At 37.6% G+C, this 14,303-nt stretch overlaps 1 protein-coding gene and 1 pseudogene across 2 annotated transcripts; both read right to left on the bottom strand.

Annotated features, from left to right (window-relative positions):
• Positions 1–2,765, bottom strand: part of LOC149146193 (putative LRR receptor-like serine/threonine-protein kinase RKF3 pseudogene) — a 3,527-nt pseudogene extending 762 nt beyond the window's left edge.
• Positions 2,766–7,525: 4,760 nt separating this feature from the next.
• RKF3 (receptor-like kinase in in flowers 3) lies at positions 7,526–11,539 on the bottom strand. Of its 2 annotated transcripts, XM_089446383.1 has the most exons (2): positions 10,627–11,539; positions 7,526–10,467 (listed from the first exon to the last, which is right to left on the bottom strand). In XM_089446383.1, the coding sequence occupies exons 1-2, from the start codon at positions 10,636–10,638 to the stop codon at positions 8,803–8,805; spliced, it is 1,677 nt and encodes a 558-aa protein (XP_089302509.1). In that variant the 5' UTR covers positions 10,639–11,539; the 3' UTR covers positions 7,526–8,802. The 2 variants fall into 2 exon arrangements, with proteins under 2 accessions (XP_089302509.1, XP_089302508.1); XM_089446382.1 differs by having other exon boundaries at positions 7,526–11,539.
• Between the last annotated feature and the right edge of the window lie 2,764 nt (positions 11,540–14,303).

The following is a 14,303-nucleotide window of genomic DNA, read 5'->3' as shown; positions in this document are numbered from 1 at the left end:
ACGTCAGCAACGCTAGCCTCTCTGAGGCCCTGCGTGAGCCCTGGCTGGCTCTGCATCACACTCCCGACTACTACGCTAACTCCCGGCACTATCTCTGCCTTTCTATCTCTCTGTACTCAATGCCCCTCAGCTGCAACTCCCAATCACTAATTCCTATCTCATTTAGCAAACCCCGCTCTAGAGAATAGAATGACTGATCACTTTGGTGTCTTCTCCAAGTGACCTTCAAGCCTCCTCTTATACTTTTCTCATTGACATATCAACGGCCAAGATTAAGTCCCTAATCGACAGTTAAGATTAGATCTGGCTTGATCCATGTCTTTTGGACCATTCTAACACGATTTATATTAATCCACATTAATATTTTAATTTCCCTAAGTTTAGACTTCGGGAATCCATTAAAAATATCAATTATTTTAATATTTCCAAACTGTTTAGAATCTACCCAAACCCTTTCTAGATATTGAGAGACCTCATGTGCCCTAACCTCTCCACTAAATTTCGTGGCTAGAGCACATCCGATGATACCCTAAATCAACAAGCTTCTATTTTGAAAATATACAATAGTGTTAGCAGCTTCTCCCCACAAAAATTTCGGTAAACCTTGATCATAGATCATTACATGGGTGGCTTCCATAATATTTGAATTCATTATTTCACTAACATCGTTTTGATCTGAAGTATATGGAATGGTTGTCTCCCTCTTAATGTCGTCCTCTCTACAAAAAGTCATTGAATTCATTAGATTCATATTCGGTTCCATTGTCAGTCCTCAACGTCTTGGTCTTTTCATGTTTGATTCTCCAACAATGTTTTGAAAGAACGAAACCACTTGAACACTTTATCCTTCCTCTTCAAGAAATAAATCCATGTTTTGCGTGAGAAGTCATCCACAAAAATTGCATAGTATGAGTATCCTTCTAATGAAGTTACGAGCAAGATACCAAATAGGGAAAAATAGATCAATTGAAGAATATTAGTTGTTCTGCTTTCACTAGAAGGGAATGGTCCCTTTGTATGTTTCCCAGCGGCACAACCTTGACAGACTCCATGGTTCATATGAAACTCGGGCATTCATATACTATATTTCTTACCCCAGGGAAGGCTTTGTTTTGCGTGAGAAGTCATCCACAAAAATTGCATAGTATGAGTATCCTTCTAATGAAGTTACGAGCAAGATACCAAATAGGGAAAAATAGATCAATTGAAGAATATTAGTTGTTCTGCTTTCACTAGAAGGGAATGGTCCCTTTGTATGTTTCCCAGCGGCACAACCTTGACAGACTCCATGGTTCATATGAAACTCGGGCATTCATATTACTATATTTCTTACCCCAGGGAAGGCTTTGTAATGTAAGTGGGAAAATCTTTGGTGCCATAACTCACATTGAATAGAGGTATCACTTGCCAATGCTCCCAAAAGATTTCCACCAACTTGATAAAGACCATCAACCGTAAATCCAAGAGTAAAAGCATCTTTGAATTTTTTATGCCATACATGCACATTTCCATCAATGAAATCTACCTTGAAGTCTATCTTCCATCGCAGAAATAGACACCAAATTCTTCTTCAAATCGGGCACACAAGACATCCTGAAGATGTATGCTTTGACCATAGTTCAAGTGAAGAGTAACAATTCCTCTCTCTTTTACGAGGTATGTGTTAGTATCTCCAAGAATAATATTTAGATTAGTTTTCCTCTCAACTAAATGTGAGAGGGTGTCCTTATATCTAGTGAAATGCCTTTGAGGCTCCACTATCAATTAACAAATTATCCAAAGTATCCGAAGGAGAGACAGTCAATAGGGCATAAATAAAATAAAACTCATCTTGTTTTTTTGTAACACTATTTTCATCATACCTGGCATTTCTTATCTTCTTGGGAGGTTGACTATTTCCTTCTCAGGCAGCAGGAACATTCCTTTTTCCTTTATTGTTATACTTGTTGTTTATTTGATTGTTGTTTCTTTTGTAATTGTTGTTGTTTTTGTCATCCCTTGGAGGACGTTTTTTGTGAGGACACTCTCTTGCATAGTGATTAAACTGATTGCAATTATAGCATCTTCCTTTGCCTCTTCCTTTGAATCCCTTCTTAGATCCTTAACCCGGTCTCTTAAAATCATTCCTCCTTTTAGCATGTGTAGGGAAAGCAACAAGTTCATTTCCATTAGAGGACTTATTTCTTTCCATCTTTCTTGTTTCCTCTTGAATGCATCTAGCCAATAGCTCATCAAAACCAGGTGTCCTATCATTATTAAGAATGGTGGTGACAAATGTATCTCATGGTCATGAAAGACCTCTAAGTGCAATGGGAGTGAGTTCCTTGTCTGCAATAACTTCTCCAATAGATATAGATCATTCTTCACTTGAGTTATTTCATAAAATGGGATTAGATAGACTCCCCTTTTTCCATCTTAATATCCTTCAACTTGTTTTTGAGAAAGGGGATTTGATTTGCATTGGTCACTTTGAACATCCCAACCAACTTATCATACATTTCTTTTCAAGTTCCCAAATCATAAATATTGGCAACGAAATGTTTTTGAATGGAGCCAATCAAAATTTTCTTAGCTTTGGCCTCACCTTTTCTATACTTCGTTCTAGTGGCAACGGGTACATTTGAAAAAAACTCCACCGCTTTCCCTTGCACATAGTCCAATACTTCATGTTCCTCCAAGGTCATATCAAAAGTCATCTTCCAAGCATGATAATCTGACTTGTCATTGAGCTTATCTTCAGTCTTGAAATATGAAGTAACAACCATGGGGATTGACCTTATAAACAAATATCTTGGTGATTGTTTTTTCTCTTGCTTGGGCTTGTCCTCGGCTTGGCTCTGATACCATGTTAATTTTAGATAACAATGGTATGTTTTATGCTTGCAACAATTACTTCAATGTCCTTTTTATTAGCCAAATGACAAATCCACTTTAATCAACAACAATCACATAAACCATTAATTCACATTGACGGTAATTGTAGATAAAACATAAATAATAAATGCAGAAAACAAGTCAAGACAAGAGAACACCAATATTTGGCTAAAGCCAGGGAAAAACCCATAGAGGGGAACACCCTTCAATCCTTTTTATTATCAAATATTAAATGTTCAACAGATAGAGAATATCCAATAGAGTACAATCATGAAAGTCAAAGTCAATGTGACTTGAATTTTGTAAGGAATACAAACCAATCTCCAAAGTCAAATCTGATCTTGATGAAACTCTGCAATTTTGAAAAGTCAACAACAATCAATATGCCCTACCCAATCAGCAGTCAATGTTCAATGCAGCAATCAAACAACTCCTCTTGAGCTTGGTCAAAGTCAGTGAAACTTAGCCTCCAATGTTGGTCAAAATCTGCCCAAAACAATCCTTTAAACTCCAGTCAAATCAGGTCAAAGGAGAGAGAGCTTGTTGTAAATTTCTACAGGCAAAACAACAATCAATCCTGAAGTCGGCGTTGGTCAAAGTGCCCAAATTTCCTTGATTATGTGCCAAACAACTCAACCTTCCAAGATCAAACTTTTTCTAGTCAAAGTGAGTCAACCAAAGTCAAATTGTCTTGCTGTAAAAAGTCAAAGATGTCTCCAAATCCTAGCACGTGAGAAGAAGAATAGGCTACCTCAGATCTGTACGAACCAGTGAATGAAGGAGAGAAAAAATGATGTGTTTAATGTGCCAAATGAGGTTGAAGGTCTCCTTTATTTATATGTGATGGAGGGGGGTTCAATTTGTCTAATTGACCCAAGCCGACCTTGACCAAATGTGCACTTGTGGGCTTGATATCAAAAAAATATTTCTCCTTCTCTAAATTCAGTGCTTCTAGGGTCAATTTTGGTCCTCTCGAAAAGAGGAATTTTGTCCAAACAACATCTTAGGTCAATGAGCTACCCAAAGTGGAATTTGACTCTAGTTGCATATTTTAACAGATATTGATTTAGGAGCACCCTTCCACATGACCAAGAACAAGAAATATTTCAACCACCTAAAGGAGGAAGACATACAATTTCAAATTGAGCTAGGACATGATGGCATGTATGCGACCAGAGGAGTTGGTACTATCAATTTTAAGAGGGAGTCGGGTAATCCTCTCCATCTTAGAGATGTCCTCTATGTTCCAAGCCTAAAGCATAATCTTGTTTTAGTAGCTACCCTTGAAGACAAGGATTATGATGTCATCTTCAGCAGAGTTAAGGCTTACCTCCACTTAGCTTTTGGATGTAAGAAACTGATAGGTGTGAAGAAGAAGAATCTCTACAAGTTCCAGGTAGAGACAGGTGCAGCCTTGAGCAACAAGGCAGGAAGTGTGCAGAGTAGAGAAGTGATGGTTGAGAAGAGCAAAGCTCTGAGGAAGTCCTTAGAGCAAGAGCATGTTAGCGTACCTCAAGAGAAGCTACTCAAGATGGAGCCGCAACCAATGTTTCAATTTGAGTCTTTGCTAGTTGGCAATTAGCCAACCAACAGGATGATGAAAACCAAAGCTACGGGCGAGTGGAGGCAACCACTCAGTCTGTGACTCCCAGTATAGGGAGAGTTTGAGCCAAGTAGGAAGAAGAGTTGTTTGGGGAGAATCAAAAGAGAGTTGGACCTCCCAGTACCACCTTCAACGAGACTAAGCAGCGATAGAGATACACGATAGACTCACAAAGCATGGTTGAAAGAACAGATCTTAAGATCATATTCTACAAGATAAATCAGGGAAGTCTTCTAGTTCAGAGAGAGTAGTTGCAGCAACAGAGAATGTGTCAGTGTTTAAGACAGGTCCAGGTATACGAGGTTCTTCCAGAAGTACCTTCCTCACTAAGAGGGAGTGTTGAAAATGTAGCGAGCAATGTCTTATGGCTTGTGCCTTAATCTGTGAAGACCTTGAATTGTCCTCATGAGTTAAGTTTCAGTGGTGGTGACTTTATTTCCAATTTACTGGAATAATCATATAGTTAGCATGTGTAGAGTTGGAGTTTCGGTTAAGAGGAAGTCTTCATCAATTTGACTACAAGATTGGTGGGCAATTAGCAGTTCAATTAGAGCTAGTTAGTGTTTAGTCTTGATTGAAGGAAGAGCGAGTTAGATCTGTAGTGTTGATTGGAGAAATCATGAGTTAACAACTCCAGTGATGATTGGAAAGAGAGCAACACTCTTAATTAACTCGTTATCAGAGCTCGAGTTCTAAATTTGAACTAGCCCAATTTAGCATGTATCGAATCTATAAAGAGAGGATGAAGGCACAAGTAAATTCAATTGTTTTGTGCACAAAGAATTGTGACAAGACAGAGCCCACGAGTTAGTGAGAGAGAGCCTTGATTGTGGAGGGCAGCAATTGTGTCCTAAAGAATATGCAGCACAAGTGAGCTAGAATTTAAGGGAATTGGTTGTGTGCAAGTTGTGTGGCGTCGAGGTCCTAAACAATAAGAGCTCAAGTGCGCTAAGAAATAGGGCCAAAAGTGTGCTAGGAAATAGGAGATCAGCCCAAGGAATAAGGAGGCCAAGTGCACAAGGAATGAACAGAATTGAAACAAGACAACAAGGTTTGCAGAGCAAGTCAAGGAAACAGCAGAGGATCAATTATGTGCAGGAATTGAAATCAAGTAGTGATCAAGGAAAGCCAAGAGCAATTGTATTAGCTGAGATTTCTGCGAGAAGCAAAACACTTTTTCAAGAAAGACAAGTTGCTTTGTAATAGATTCAATTTGCTCCAAGGACAATCAATAAAATAGCCGCATCAAGCAAGCGGGTTTTCCTTGTTTGATTTCCTGAGAAAAGTGTGTCAATTTGTGTGATGTGTTTTTATCTCGGTGTTTTTATTCTACTGCTTATGAATTGTTAAGAGACTCTGTATCTTGGTGAAAGTAAACTAGTTTTCAATTTTCAGTTATTCATCTAAGTAGTTGCAAAGTTTCATGGAAATAAATTTAACAATGCATTGATACCATGTTAGGAAATTGGAGAGTAGACATGATTCTTCACACACAAAATTGAATTGAGTGTATTATTCAATAGTCTGAAATAGTACAATATAAATACATCAAACTCTATTTATGAAGATAGACAATATCTTGACCACACTAAAATGTTGAGAGACTATCTCAACCAGACACCAAGCTAGGAGCTAACCAGTTGGAAAGAATCTCTCAAGTTCAACGAGATCTAACAATCTCCTATCTTAGAATCAAACCACTCACATAGAGATTGTCTCTACCTCACAATGACCTCTACACTAATAAACCACAACCGTATGATATGTGAAGAATCACACATTAAACAATAAGACAAGTAGGAGTTCATAATTCCAACATCTTTCCCCTCAGCATAACCTAAAATTTACACATAATCTTGATTGCTTTAAACACCAGCACACCAGCCAGGGATAGATCTTCGACCATTTGCATAAAAAGCACTTCAACTTACCACCATACCATCCCCTTTCACAAACTTCAAACTGACAACTTATTTTTTCAAATTCACTTAAAAAACCAAGTGTAAGTTTAAAAACGAAAAAGATGTGCAAAACGAAAGCATGTAAAACATGTAAAGGAAGTAGCTCTTACGTGGCAGTGGCATATCCAAAGGTGGGCACCCTTTCCAACATATGCTGGATAATGTGTACAGGCAGAAATGGAAACAAGATAGATGGCCATGCCATACTATAAAGAGCAGCATTGCACAAGAGGCATGCACAATTGACATGAATTTGAAAAGCTTGTCGCCATATCATTCATAGGTGATACTACCTTACACTCGCATTTATTTTGCATGAATAAACTGTTTCTTGATACTACCTTACACTCGCATTTATTTTGCATGAATAGACTGTTTCTTGATATGTTGCTCACAGCATTAAATCTTTATATATATCAAGAGATTGTCTCAATTTCTCTAAAATGCACTATCAGACAATCTGCACATGAAATTTTCTCGCAAATATGCCAAACAATATTGAAAATATTCCAAGTCCACACCCAGTCTTGGATAATAGACTATCTAGATCTATCAACAGAATTATGAGTATCTGCCACCAGGTGAAAAGCGCTTGTTATTAGTTGATGACTTCCTCGGGAACGGGCAATGATAAAGCCACGGTGAATAAATCTAGAACTCTTTTATCCTTTACGATTTTAGTTCATGATGCTCAAAGGAGACTAGGATCATTAGGCCTTGTGAGCAAAAGCAACAATAATACTACACAGGATTTCACAATTCTTTAACCTCCTCTCTTGTGTAACTCAAGAATTCAACATCGGGCAATTCAAGACAGCATAGCGACAAACCTCATCGCAGAAAACATAATTACACTAATGAACTAGATCATACACCAGCTTTAGAATAAAAACATCCAAAAAAGATGCCAAAAGAAAATCTTCAAAGATCAAACCATAGGTCACCCAAATTTGCTGAAACAGTCAAATGCCTGAGTTTGGTAGCCGATATTTTCGTCTCATTCACAGTTGTTAAAATGTCACTGCTTTTTACCTAAAGCTTTCAAAAAGTTAAGAAGGGGTCTCCAGCTCTGCATTAACTTGGCACATGTACACACGTATTAATTAAACTCGTAACTGGTAAGAAGACCCACTTTGTGTAGAAACTTTAAATGAATAACTAACAAGAATGAAAAATGTTTCTCAGTGCAAAGTATTTCACTTCTGATGTGCAGCTGAAAACCACTCTGCTTGACGACGCAGTAGATGCTCAGTATTAGGTATGCTTCAAACCCTAAGCCAGGCCACTTCACCAACAACCTCCATATCATACAACTGCATGTTGGAGGTTTCCCTAGTCAGCAAGGATAATCACGCATGGAGTGTACTTCCTGTCTCTTACACTGCTGCAAACCCAAATTTGTAATTATCTGTTGAAAGATACACCTATTTTAATACATACTGCAGACCCAAATTTGTAATTATATGTTGAAAGATACACCTATTTTGATACATACCAAGGCCACTTAATTACAGTTTGAATTGAAAGTCACTAAAACAGAATCTTGTAGCTATTCGAGTTGAATCTGCAGGCAGATCTCCAATCATGTTCCACCAAATCTCTGCGCTCTTTTAGTCATTTGAACATTTGTAACTGATAATATAGCCGGAGAATAGAAGTGAAAGGGAGTAACAATTCAGTTTGTATTTGTACCTTACCATCCAGGAACATGTACTGAATCGGAGATAGCTTCAATAGGTCTACACCAAACCAAACTGCCAAACGTTTCAAGACTGTATAGTTGTAAAAAGCACCCACTTATCAAGTCTTCCAGAGACTTTCTTTCAGGGCTCTACTTGATTAGAAACTGTCAAGTGGCTTGAAAAAGGAACTTCCAACTAGAGATAGAACTTTAGGATGGCATGGACAGTCAAAGGACATTTAAATATCACAAATAGTCTGCATATATTTTGCTTGTAAAATAAAATAAAAGATTCTGATGCTCTGAGCGGAGGTGAATGAAGATGTTTCACAGGGATGAATCTCTTTCCTAGAAAGTTTATTTCTGGTAATATGTAAAGTGAAGCATTTGGAAAATCTTGACATACAATAGTATACAGTTTTCTTCAGTGTAGAATTGTCAAAGAACATGAAGAAGAGAAGCTTTGTTTTCCGAAGTATCAAATAGGGCCAATGGAATAGAAAAGAGTTTTACCCACTAACTGAATTACGAATGATAAAAGTCGGGCAGTCTGTGATACCTCAGCACCCAGAAAACCACGCTGCTCACAGAATGGAGCTTTGATATCAAGTTTAAGCCTCTGATACATGTCCACTTTTCAGGTCTGGCTAAAAAGCAATATAACAAGGAACTTCTAGACAATCTCAGCGGGCAAGACCCATTTCTGAGCTGAAAGATTGGAATCCTGAAGGACTCGAAAACTGCCCTGAGCCACTACTAACAGCAGATCTTTCAATATCTACCAATTCTGCTATAAGGGGAATGGGGCGATCCGGAATATGTGGCACAGGAAGATCACTCTCCATCATCTTCAACACTTGATCCATACTCGGCCTACAAAACATCTGTGGGTGAGCGCATATCAAAGCAATCAAGACATACCTTTCCATTACTTCAGCAGTTCCCGGATTCTCCATTCCCTGTTCTATTACTTCCAAAGTGTTCCCTGTTCTCACAAGAGACCAGGCCCAGTCAGTGATGTGCAGCGCTTGGGATTGCGCATTCGTTATAAGAGCCTTTCTACCACTAAGAAGCTCCAGAAGCACAACTCCAAAACTATAAACATCACTTTTCTCTGTCAGCTGTCCATACAACGCATACTCGGGTGCAACATACCCAAGTGTCCCAGCCACTCTGGTACTCAGATGAGAAACTCCTTCCGGAGAAAACTTTGCCAACCCAAAATCAGCCAGCCGGGCATTGAAATTCTCGTCCAGAAGAATGTTGCTGGCCTTGATGTCCCTGTGAATTATTGCCGGTTGTATTTCGTGGTGCAGGTAAGCCAATCCCCTCGCCGTTCCAATAGCAATCTGACAGCGAATGGGCCAATTCAATCTCCTCTCCGACCGACGATGGTCAAAGAGATGATCGTGTAGACTCCAATTGGGAACGAATTCACAAACCAGTATCCTCTGGTGCCCCTCTAGAGACCCTGGGGCCACGCAAAATCCTCTCAACCCTACTAAATTACGATGCCTTATACTGGAAATCACGTCGATCTCGTGCACAAATTCCGGATCTCCAGCCGGAGAACAATTCTTGAATCTCTTCACTGCAACAAGTGATCCATCTGCCAAAACCCCCTTGTAAACATTCCCAAAACCGCCGGTGCCGACGATATTCTCCCTCGAAAAATTCTTTGTGGCCGCCCTGATATCCTCGATCGTGAACCGAACCAACGTACTGTTAGGATTCAAGGGGCATGGATCAGAGGCCTCAAATTCGGCCAAAACCTTCTTCTTCTGCATCCTCGCCCTTCTCCTCCTCCAATACAGAAACCCCACCACGCATCCCAAGACGCACACCGAAACCCCCGCAGCCACAGCCCCGTAAACCCAGGCATAGTTCTTCTTGTGAGCCGAATTCAGGCCGATGAAAAACAAACACCAGGCCGTAGTAGTATCAGTCGGACCAGCTTTATTTAGAATTGCAGCCGCGTATATGCTGGAATATGCCGAGCAATCCGTTAAATTTCCCGAAGGCCCAGGCAAATAAATCGCCTGCGTGCTCGTTAGTGCTGCAGTGCACTGCGCACAGGGCGAACTACTTAGGTTTTGATTGCAAGACTTTTCCAAATTCTGTCGGCTGCTCAGAGGAACCCGGTTTTCGAAGTCCTGTCGCGTGGTCATGTTCATGCATGTCTGGGAAAGCGACGAGCTATCGAACCCGCAACTATTGCGGACATCGAAGCTAGGGTCTTGACTGCTTATTTCATTTTGGAACGCAGACCAGCAGGACCCTGAGGCGTTCGCCGGGGGCAGGAACAAACCCTCTGTCCGGAGGTACTCTGCGAGGACTAAATGCAAGCCCTGCTTGGCGCCAAGGCATTTTACCGTGAGATTTCCATGTTTCGCTTTGATAGCGGCATCTGGGAATCCGCTTAATATGGTGAAATTTAAAGGACAATTATTTGAAGCAGATTCTGTATGCCAGATTAATAAACATACGAGGGAAAAAATTAAACTTACAGATGAAACCATGGTCACTGATATATTTTCTTAAGACTTCTTCCCAAGATCACGGACTCAATTAGCGGCTCTTAATTCTCAATTCCTGGCCTGTTCCAATTCATGATATGCAAAAGTTGTGAGCCTGTGATATTTCTTTCTCCATGCATTCCTGCAGAAATTCTGTGTAAAAGCTCGGTGATTTAAACAGGCAAAAAAACCCTTCCCCTTTCTGAATGCTTCTGCATAAGATCTTTGATTTATCCTTCAAAGATCTTTCAAGATATAGCCATACTTCTTTTCAAATCTATATTCCCAAGTTTCCTGCAAATTTCTTTTCCCTTTCCTTACGATTTCACAATCTTTGCGACAGTTTTAACTCCAACAGAACCAATGCCGCTGCTCTTTTCATTCTTGTTTCTTCCCGGGCGTGGGATTTCACAGTCAACGGAACCATTGACTCTGCTCCTTCGTTCTGTTTCCTTTGAGTAAGAGTATATTACCCCTTCTGTTTCCTTCGAGTAAGAGTATATTACCCCTTCGAAGTTATGAAGTGTTTTCTTTTGAATGTTAGCCGGTTCCAGCGGCTATCAAAGAAGAAAATACAGTCGACTGTGCAGTTCTTCTGACAATTGACCGGATTCATGAATATAACCACAAATAAAATTGATGAAGGTGGACCCTGTGTTTTATTGCTGAAGGTGGACCTAAGAAAACACAAGGCGGTTTCCTGCCCGGTTTCTTCTGCACTCAGGACTCGGTCCTAAACTTTCGGGACCAGAACCGATCCTGATAGGTAGGCATGTGGGTAGAGAACCTGAACAACAATAGCTTGACTTTTCTTACCTCATTCTTCTATAATGAAATCTCAAGGGGGAGTTTGATTCTGTGATGGTGGCTTCCAGAAGCTACAGGGTCTTTGAATGAACACCAGTATGGGCTGTGCAGATTAATTAATAGAGTGACATATAGGAGGACCACAATTTATTATGGCATTCTTAATTTGGTAAACATAATATTGTGGCCAGCTGTAAAGATAAGTTTATGGTTCAGTTGGATTTTATAACGTGGAATGCACAGAAGAAAGCGGATTTAAAAGTAATTAAAAATATTCCAAAATCCAATATTAAATAGAAAAGTTAAATACATGTGAACACCTTAATAATTTAGAATTATAATTTTTGATTAAAAGTATTTTAAAATCCAATATTAATTATAATTTTTGATTAAAAGTACTTTAAAATCCAATATTAAATAGAAAAGTTAAATACATTTCAACACCTTAATAATTTAGTATTATAGTTTTTGCACTTTGTAAAACAAGATCACCACCATATCACCTAACACAATTATCTGACCACCACATCACCTAACACAATTATCTCACCACCATATCACCCAACCTTTGTGTTATCATTCATATTCTATGACACACTTCTATCATATACTTAGCCCCACCTTGCACCAAACCAGGCTCTTAGTTTTTACACCTAAGGACATTTAAGAGAAAGATATGCCTTTCAAATGTGGTAGTAATTTGTTTTTGTAAACTTGGTGTGTAATTCTATTTTTATTGGGAAATGTTAAAGTTTTAAATCAAATTTTGTTAGATTTTTTTGGTGTTATTAATTATTTATAAAGTTAATGATGAGGAAGAGTTACAAATATATATTAGTTTGGGGTCATTCTAATTATGGATTTATCAAGTGTTGAGAGACCAAATTTTTTAAGGAGTAAACTTTTTTTTGAATATAAAATTTGAGGAAATGTTTGTATCTTGAGATATTTGGTCTCTCTTGGTGCTTAATAAATCTGAAATTAAGATGGGTCTAAGTCAATTTCAGTCAGCTACATCCACACAAAATTTGTCAAGCATATCATTAATGAAATCATTTTAAACATATTAAATATGTCTAGAATTAATCTGGTGAGTTCTTTCTCTTCTACATCTCATGTACATTGGACCTGTATTTGTATTAAATACATGAATTCCAGCATATAACTCCTGACACGCATGATATATTTGAACATGAGCTAATCAATAAATCCTATCACGAATTTTTCAATATGCAATATTCGTATCATTGAGAGTTGGAGGTTGATCTTGGCAATATATATATTTTAAACAACTTTTTTCATAGGATTTTCTTCTGCATCATGTGCAATGTCTAAGTTGTTTAAATATTGTTTTCTTTATCAACGTGCTCTTTGTTGTTTAGTTTTTCATTTCCTCTATTTTTCATGCTCTTCAATTGTCATTTCCTTTGACTTTTTTTTTGTTGATTTCCTCTTCATTGTGCATTTTTTTTGTATTCTTTGCCCTTGACACTTCAATTGTCATATGTTGTGCCCTTCTTTGTCGTTATAATCTTTTATATGCTCTATCATTCATTTTTTCTTTCATCTTATCTTGTTTATTTGTCATTTATTGTGACTATCTTTGTTGATCTATTTTTCGCTTCTCCCTTTGTTGTTGGCACTCTTTGGTGATCATTTCTTGTGTCTTTCTCTGTCAACTTGCTCTCTGTTCATTACTATCTAATATGGATCTAGAGTGATCATTACTAGAACACATAAGTTAATGCACATCGTCAATAATTACTTTGTGCATAAGTTAATGTATGTTGTTAATCTAATTACTTTGAAAGCAATGCACATCATTCATAAATTAACATCTACATTAAAATCAATGCATCTAGCGCAAACAATCGAATAGGATTAGAATTCAACATCTACACTAAAATAAGTGTGCATTGTTAATGTAATTACTTTGAACGCAATGCACATCATCCATTTATTTACATCAAAATAGAAATTAACATCTACACTGAAATCAATACATCTAGTGCAAACAATCAAATAGGAGTAGAGTTGTCTTTCCTTGTCAACTTGCTCTTTGTTGTTCATTTCTATTTAAGATGGATCTAAGCTAATGATTAATATAACGCAAAAATCAATGGACGTCGTCAACAATTACTTTGTGTATGTAGTGAAATCAATGCACAGTATTAATCTAATTACTTTGAAAGCAATGCACATCATCCATCTAGTTACATTAGATCATAAATTAACATCTATACTGGAATCAAGACATCTAATGCAAACAATCAAATAGGATTAGAAATCAACTTCTATAGTGAAATCAATGCATCAAGTGTAAACAATCATTTAAGAGTATAAATCAACATCTACATTGAAATCAATGCATCAAGTGCAATCAATCAAATAGGATTGGAAATTAACATATAACTTGAAATCAATACATCTATTTCAGTAAAAGTAAAAATAACATATTAATGTCAAAGTAATCTAAACTCGAGTTAGGACCTTACATGTGCCTTTATCCCTTTAGTTTAGTAAAATTTCAATAAGTTTTGGTATCTTGTTGTTATCTCATATTGAAACATTGATAGCTTTCTAAATCGAACTTTTTTTAACTTTTCTAAAAGCCTTACTTCCTCTTCCTATATATATATATATATATATATATATATATATATATATATATATATATATATATATATATATATATATATATAGCAACTAGGCCACTTATACTCACATGACACAGGGGCGATCCCAACAACTACCACTATAACCCCTAGGTAAATGTTGAAAAATGCAACAAGAAATTCTCAATTTGATTTTGCCTTGATTAAATTGATAAAATTTGAATTTCCATGTCAGCTAACAACTTG

Source organism: Pinus tabuliformis, chromosome X (assembly GCF_031772625.1).
Source record: "Pinus tabuliformis cultivar Carrire ecotype Pingquan chromosome X, CPIR1, whole genome shotgun sequence".
Lineage (NCBI taxonomy): Eukaryota > Viridiplantae > Streptophyta > Pinopsida > Pinales > Pinaceae > Pinus > Pinus tabuliformis.
This window is presented reverse-complemented; position numbering and strand designations above follow the sequence as displayed.

Coding starts and splice junctions, on each gene's coding strand:
- RKF3 (XM_089446382.1), bottom strand. CDS start 10,638: ATGGTTTCATCTGTAAGTTTAATTTTTTCCCTCGTATGTTTATTAATC.